Genomic DNA, 7,991 nt, shown 5'->3' on the forward strand with positions numbered 1-7,991 from the left:
TGTTCCACCATTGGGGGCCAGGGCAGCGAACAGTTTTGACTGGGCTGAGCGGGAGCTGTACTTCCTCAGTGGTAGGGAGGCGAGCAGGCCAGAGGTGGATGAACGCAGTGCCCTTGTTTGGGTGTAGGGCCTGATCAGAGCCTGGAGGTACTGAGGTGCCGTTCCCCTCACAGCTCCGTAGGCAAGCACCATGGTCTTGTAGCGGATGCGAGCTTCAACTGGAAGCCAGTGGAGAGAACGGAGGAGCGGGGTGACGTGAGAGAACTTGGGAAGGTTGAACACCAGACGGGCTGCGGCGTTCTGGATGAGTTGAAGGGGTTTAATGGCACAGGCAGGGAGCCCAGCCAACAGCGAGTTGCAGTAATCCAGACGGGAGATGACAAGTGCCTGGATTAGGACCTGCGCCGCTTCCTATGTGAGGCAGGGTAGTACTCTGCGGATGTTGTAGAGCATGAACCTACAGGAGCCAGCCACCGCCTTGATGGTAGTTGAGAACGACAGGGGTGTTGTCCAGGATCACGCCAAGGTTCTTGGCGCTCTGGGAGGAGGACACAATGGAGTTGTCAACACGTGATCGCGAGATCATGGAGCGGGCAGTCCTTCCCCGGAGGAAGAGCAGCTCCGTCTTGCCGAGGTTCAGCTTGAGGTGGTGATCCGTCATCCACACTGATATGTCTGCCAGACATGCAGAGATGCGATTCGCCACCTGGTCATCAGAAGGGAAGGAGAAAGATTAATTGTGTGTAGTCTGCATAGCAGTGATAAGAGAGACCATGTGAGGTTATAATGACAAGTGACTTGGTGTATAGCGAGAATAGGAGAGGGCCAAGAACAGAGCCCTGGGGACACCAGTGGTGAGCGCTTGGTGAGGAGACAGATTCTCGCCACGCCACCTGGTAGGAGCGACCTGTCAGGTAGGACGCAATCCAAGCGTGGGCCGCGCCGGAGATGCCCAACTCGGAGAGAGGGTGGAGGGAGGATCTGATGGTTCACAGTATCGAAGGCAGCCGATAGATCTAGAAGGATGAGAGCAGAGGAGAGAGAGTTAGCTTTAGCAGTGCGGAGCGCCTCCGTGATACAGAGGAGAGCAGTCTCAGTTGAATGATAGTCTTGAAACCTGACTGATTTGGATCAAAAGGTCATTCAGGAGAGAGAAGCGGGGAGAGCTGGCCAAGGACGCCGTTCCAAGAGTTTTGGAGAAAAAGAAAGAAGGGATACTGGTCTGTAATTGTTGACATGGAGGGATCGAGTGTAGGTTTTTTCAGAAGGTGCAACTCTCGCTCTCTTGAAGACAGGAGGGACGTAGCCAACAGGTCAGGGATGAGTTGATGAGCGAGGTGAGGTAAGGGAGAAGGTCTCCGGAAATGGTCTGGAGAAGAGAGGAGGGGATAGGGTCAGCGGGCAGGTTGTTGGGCGGCGGCCGTCAGCAAGCCAGCGAGATTTCATCTGGAGAGAGGGGAGAAAGAGGTCAGAGCACAGGGTAGGACAGTGTGAGCAGAACCAGCGGTGTCGTTTGACTTAGCAAACGAGGACGGATGTCGTCACGACCTTCTTTTCAAAATGGTTGGAGTCATCTGCAGAGAGGGAGGAGGAGGGGCGGAGGATTCAGGAGGAGGAGAAGGTGGCAAGAAACTTCCCTAGGGGTTAGAGGCAGATGCTTGGAATTTAGCGTGGTAGAAAGTGGCTTTAGCAGCAGAGACAGAGGAGGAAAATGTAGAGAGGAGGGAGTGAAAGGATGCCAGGTCCAGGGGAGGCGAGTTTCCTCCATTTCCGCTCGGCTGCCCGGAGCCCTGTTCTGTGAGCTGCAATGAGTCATCGAGCCACGGAGCGGGAGGAGGACCGAGCCGGCCTGGAGGATAGGGGACATAGAGAGTCAAGGGATGCAGAGAGGGAGGAGAGGAGGGTTGAGGGAGGCAGAATCAGGAGATAGGTGGGAGAAGGTTTGAGCGGAGGGAAGAGATGATAGGATGGAAGAGGAGAGAGTAGCGGGGAGAGAGAGCGAAGGTTGGGACGGCGCGATACCATCCAGTAGGGGCAGTGTGGGAGGTGTTGGATGAGAGGAGAGGGAAAAGGATACAAGGCAGTGGTCGGAGACTTGAGGAGTTGCAATGAGGTTAGTGGAAGAACAGCATCTAGTAAAGATGAGGTCGAGCGTATTGCCTGCCTTGTGAGTAGGGGGAAGGTGAGGGAGGGTGAGGTCAAAAGAGGAGAGGAGTGGAAAGAAGGAGGCAGAGAGAGGAAAGAGTCAAAGGTAGACGTGGGGAGGTTAAAGTCGCCCCAGAACTGTGAGAGGGAGCCGTCCTCAGGAAAGGAGCTTATCAAGGCATCAAGCTCATTGATGAACTCTCCGAGGGAACCTGGAGGGCGATAAATGACAAGGATGTTAAGCTTGAAAGGGCTATAACTGTGACAGCATGGAATTCAAAGGAGCGATAGACAGATGGGTAAGGGGAGAAAGAGAGAATGACCACTTGGGAGAGATGAGGATCCCGGTGCCACCACCCTCGCTGACCAGACGCTCTCGGGGTGTGCGAGAACACGTGGGGCGGACGAGAAGGAGAGAGCAGTAGGAGTAGCAGTGTTGTCTGTGGTGATCCATGTTTCCGTCCAGTGCCAAGTCGAGGGACTGGAGGGAGGCATAGGCTGAGATGAACTCTGCCTTGTTGACGCAGATTGGCAGTTCCAGAGGCTACCGGAGACCTGGAACTCCACGTGGGTCGTGCGCGCTGGGACCACCAGAGTAGGGTGGCGCGGCCACGCGGTGAGGAGCGTTTGTATGGTCTGTGCAGAGAGGAGAGAACAGGGATAAACAGACACATAGTTGACAGGCTACAGAAGAGGCTACGCTAATGCAAAGGAGATTGGAATGACTACTAGGTGTGTTTACCGTAGCAGGTGTGTGTGTGCATAATTCAAGTACGAGGTGTGTTTACCGTAGTAGGTGTGTTTATAATTAAAGTACTAGGTGTGTTTACCGTAGCAGGTGTGTGCATAATTAAAGTACTAGGTGTGTTTACCGTAGCAGGTGTGTGCATAATTAAAGTACTAGGTGTGTTTACCGTAGCAGGTGTGTGCATAATTCAAGTACGAGGTGTGTTTACCGTAGCAGGTGTGTGCATAATTAAAGTACGAGGTGTGTTTACCGTAGCAGGTGTGTGTGTGCATAATTCAAGTACGAGGTGTGTTTACCGTAGCAGGTGTGTGTGTGCATAATTCAAGTACGAGGTGTGTTTACCGTAGCAGGTGTGTGTGTGCATAATTCAAGTAGGAGGTGTGTTTACCGTAGCAGGTGTGTGTGTGCATAATTCAAGTACGAGGTGTGTTTACCGTAGTAGGTGTGTGCATAATTAAAGTACTAGGTCGGTTTACCGTAGCAGGTGTGTGTGTGCATAATTCAAGTACGAGGTGTGTTTACCGTAGCAGGTGTGTGTGTGCATAATTCAAGTAGGAGGTGTGTTTACCGTAGCAGGTGTGTGTGTGCATAATTCAAGCACGAGGTGTGTTTACCGTAGTAGGTGTGTGCATAATTAAAGTACTAGGTGTGTTTTACCGTAGCAGGTGTGTGCACACTTAAACTACTAGGGTGTGTTTACCGTAGCAGTGTGTGTGTGCATAATTCAAGTCTGAGGTGTGTTTACCGTAGCAGGTGTGTGTGCATAATTCAAGTAGGAGGTGTGTTTACCGTAGCAGGTGTGTGTGTGCATAATTCAAGTACGAGGTGTGTTTACCGTAGTAGGTGTGTGCATAATTAAAGTACTAGGTGGGTTTACCGTAGCAGGTGTGTGTGTGCATAATTCAAGTACGAGGTGTTTACCGTAGTAGGTGTGTGCATAATTAAAGTACTAGGTGTGTTTACCGTAGCAGGTGTGTGCATAATTAAACTACTAGGTGTGTTTACCGTAGCAGGTGTGTGTGTGCATAATTCAAGTACGAGGTGTGTTTACCGTAGTAGGTGTGTGCATAATTAAAGTACTAGGTGTGTTTACCGTAGCAGGTGTGTGTGTGCATAATTCAAGTACGAGGGGTGTTTACCGTAGCAGGTGTGTGTATAATTCAAGTACTAGGTGTGTTTACCATAGCAGGTGTGTTTGTCTGCTCCCAGCTTCATGAGGTGAGGGCAGGCACATGAGAAGGTCTGGTTGTAGTTGATGAGACACAGGTGAGAACAGGGACGCATCTCATCGTTAGCTGCACATGGGTTAGGAGCTGTGTGGAGAGACAGACAGAGACAGACGAGAGAGAGAGAAACAGGTAAAGAGTAATAGAGAGAAACAGGTAAAGAGTGAGAGAAACGGGTAAAAGAGTGAGAAACAGGTAAAGAGTGAGAGTGAGAAACAGGTAAAGAGTGAGAGAGAGAAACAGGTAAAGAGTGAGAGAGAAAAGGGTAAAGAGTGAGAGAGAAAAGGGTAAAGAGTGAGAAACGGGTAAAGAGTGAGAAACAGGTAAAGAGTGAGAAACAGGTAAAGAGTGAGAGAGAGAAACAGGTAAAGAGTAATAGAGAGAGAGAGAGAAACGGGTAAAGAGTGAGAGAGAGAGAAACGGGTAAAGAGTGAGAGAGAGAGAAACGGGTAAGAGTGAGAGAGAGAGAGAAACGGGTAAAGAGTGAGAGAGAGAGAAACGGGTAAGTGAGAGAGAGAGCAGGTAAGAGTGAGAGAGAGAGAGAACGGGTAAAAAGAGGAGAGAGAGAGAAACGGGTAAGAGTGAGAGAGAGGAGAAACGGGTAAGAGTGAGAGAAACGGGTAAAGATTGAGAAAACGGGTAAAAGAGGAGAAACAGGTAAAAGTGAGGAGAAAGCAGGGTAAAAAAGTACAATAAGGAGAGAAACAGGTAGAGTAATAGAGAGAGAGAGAGGAACAGGTAAAGAGTAATAGAGAGAGAGAGAGAGGAACAGGTAAAGAGTAATAGAGAGAGAGAGAGAGGAACAGGTAAAGAGTAATAGAGAGAGAGAGAAACGGGTAAAGAGTGAGAAACGGGTAAGGAGTGAGAGAGAGAAGAAAAGGTAAAGAGTGAGAGAGAAAGAAACGGGTAAAGAGTGAGAGAGAAACAGGTAAAGAGTGAAGAGAGAGAAACGGGTAAAGAGTGAGAGAGAGAAAACGGGTAAAGAGTGAGAGAGAGAGAAACGGGTAAAGAGTGAAGAGAGAGAAACAGGTAAAAAAGAGAGAAACGGGTAAAGAGTGAGTGAGAAGCGGGTAAAGTGAGAGAAACGGGTAAAGAGAGAGAGAGAGAAACAGGTAAAGAGTGAGAAGAAACGGGTAAAGTGTAATAGTGAGAGAAACAGGTAAAGAGTAATAGAGAGAGAGAGAGAGGAACAGGTAAAGAGTAATAGAGAGAGAAGAAAAGGGTAAAGAGTGAGAAGAGAACGGGTAAAGAGTGAGAGAGAGAGAAACGGGTAAGGAGTGAGTGAGAGAGAAACGGGTAAAGAGTGAGAGAAAGCAGGTAAAGAGTGAGAGAGAGAGAAACGGGTAAAGAGTGAGAGAGAAACGGGTAAAGAGTGAGAGAGAGAGAAACGGGTAAAGAGTGAGAGAAACGGGTAAAGAGTGAGAGAAACGGGTAAAGAGTGAGAGAGAAATGGGTAAAGAGTGAGAGAGAGAAACGGGTAAAGAGTGAGAGAGAAAACGGGTAAAGAGTGAGAGAGAGAGAGAAACGGGTAAGAGTGAGAGAGAGAGAAACAGGTGAAGAGTGAGAGAGAGAAACAGGTAGAGTGAGAGAAACAGGTAAGAGTGAGAGAGAGAAACGGGTAAAGAGTAATAAAGAGAGAAAACAGGTAAAGAGTAGAGAGAGAAACGGGGTAAAAGTAGAGAGAGAGAAACGGGTAAAGAGTGAGAGAGAAGAAACAGGTAAAGTGTAAGAACAAAGAAAATGCAGGGTGGTAGAGAAATAAATGGGAGGAGAATGGTGGGAGAGAGCGAGATGGGGAAAGGAATATGTTGATAGGAAATATATATTCCATTCAATTCAAGGGCTTTATTGGCATTGGAAACATATGTTAACATTGCCAAAGCAAGTGAGGTAGACAATATACAAAAGTAAAATAAACAATACAAATGAACAGTAAACATTACACTCACAGCAGTTCCAAAAGAATAAAGACATTTCAAATGTCATATTATGTATATATACAGTGTTTATGTGATGTACAAATGGTTACTGTACAAAGGGAAAATAAATAAGCATAAATAAGGGTTGTATTTACAATGGCGTTTGTTCTTCACTGGCTGACCTTTTGTGGCATTCAGTATGTGCATATAAAACAACTCTTTCCACAGGGCAGGCCTATCTGTTTCATCCATAAATGGATCGTTTTCTGAGTGTGGCCATTTTGAGGGGAGAGGTTGTGACGGGAGGCCAGATGCTACTACTCTCCTGAATGACAGATGGACTTAGAGAAGCTGTCACTTTGACTCTGGTCTCTCTCTAGAGATCAGTGGCAGCAGTATGGCCTTGTGGGCAACACTCATTTACATACAAGGTCATTCAAGGTAGGTAATACTGTGGTGACCCAAAGCAAAGTAGCTAACCTCTCTTAAACATCATTCATGTGTGTTACCAGGCGTGAGTGTGTCCTACCCTGAGGCTGTCTGGAGGGATGGTAGACTTTTAGGTCAAAAGGTTGTGTGTTGGTTCTCTGGACCACGGTTACATTGTTGCCGGTCCACTTATTGGCCTTGGCCAGTGTGTTGGTCCTCCAGTCCGTCCAGTAAACCTCTCCCCCGTACATAGTGACTGCGAGTGGGTGCGACAGGTATTCGTGTCCCCTCAGCACCTCGATCAGGCCGGAACCATCGTATTTGGCTGAGTAAATAGCATCTGACCTGGAGGATGAATGGAAGACAACACACTACAGTGATTTATGACAGCTTTATGATGGCGTGTGTGTACAGTGTGTGTTCTCTCTGACCTGGAGGATGAATGGAAGACAACACAATACAGTGATTTATGACAGCTTTATGATGGCGTGTGTGTACAGTGTGTGTTCTCTCTGACCTGGCATCGATCCACAGGATGCGTAGTTCTAGGTAGTCTACAGTGAGTCCGTTGGGCCAGCCCCCGTTGCCGGTCTCCTTATGGATGGTTCTCCTACCCTCCCCACTCATAGAGGCTGCCTCGATCCTTGGCATACTGGCATCCCAGTCAGTCCAGAACAGGATCCTACAGAGAAGGGGGTGTGGCTTCAACTTCGTGCTCCAGTAAACACAAAACCAATGACTCAGGTCAAGAGCCTGTTTTAAGCCATGTTTTAGCTCATTCCTAGCCTGGTTCCAGAAGAGTTTGTGCTGTCGTTCTCAACCAACATCAAGGCGGTGGCCTGTTCCTGTAGGTTCATGCTCTACAACATCCGCAGAGTACGACCCTGCCTCACACAGGAAGCGGCGCAGGTCCTAATCCAGGCACTTGTCATCTCCCGTCTGGATTACTGCAACTCGCTGTTGGCTGGGCTCCCTGCCTGTGCCATTAAACCCCTTCAACTCATCCAGAACGCCGCAGCCCGTCTGGTGTTCAACCTTCCCAAGTTCTCTCACGTCACCCCGCTCCTCCGTTCTCTCCACTGGCTTCCAGTTGAAGCTCGCATCCGCTACAAGACCATGGTGCTTGCCTACGGAGCTGTGAGGGGAACGGCACCTCAGTACCTCCAGGCTCTGATCCAGGCCCTACACCCAAACAAGGGCACTGCGTTCATCCACCTCTGGCCTGCTCGCCTCCCTACCACTGAGGAAGTACAGCTCCCGCTCAGCCCAGTCAAAACTGTTCGCTGCCCTGGCCCCCAATGGTGGAACAAACTCCTCACCGACGCCAGGACAGCGGAGTCAATCACCACCTTCCGGAGACACCTGAAACCCCCTCTTTTTAAGGAATACCTAGGATAGGATGAGTAATCCCTCACCCCCCTTAAGTTTTAGATGCACTATTGTAAAGTGACTGTTCCACTGGATGTCATAAGGTGAATGCACCAATTTGTAAGTCGCTCTGGATAAGAGCGTCTGCTAAATGAC

The 7,991-nt window shown here is 49.0% G+C and overlaps 1 protein-coding gene across 1 annotated transcript; it reads right to left on the reverse strand.

Moving 5' to 3' along the window:
- Positions 1 to 4,074: 4,074 nt before the first annotated feature.
- Positions 4,075 to 7,140, reverse strand: LOC124016956 (low-density lipoprotein receptor-related protein 1-like; the record flags this gene model as incomplete). The annotated part of the gene is made up of 3 exons (XM_046332292.1): positions 6,985 to 7,140; positions 6,568 to 6,812; positions 4,075 to 4,206 (listed from the first exon to the last, which is right to left on the reverse strand). Coding segments are annotated over exons 1-3 (511 nt in total), but the record flags the coding sequence as incomplete, so codon positions are not given.
- Positions 7,141 to 7,991: the final 851 nt, after the last annotated feature.

This window comes from Oncorhynchus gorbuscha, unplaced genomic scaffold (genome assembly GCF_021184085.1).
Source record: "Oncorhynchus gorbuscha isolate QuinsamMale2020 ecotype Even-year unplaced genomic scaffold, OgorEven_v1.0 Un_scaffold_12780, whole genome shotgun sequence".
Classification (NCBI taxonomy): domain Eukaryota; kingdom Metazoa; phylum Chordata; class Actinopteri; order Salmoniformes; family Salmonidae; genus Oncorhynchus; species Oncorhynchus gorbuscha.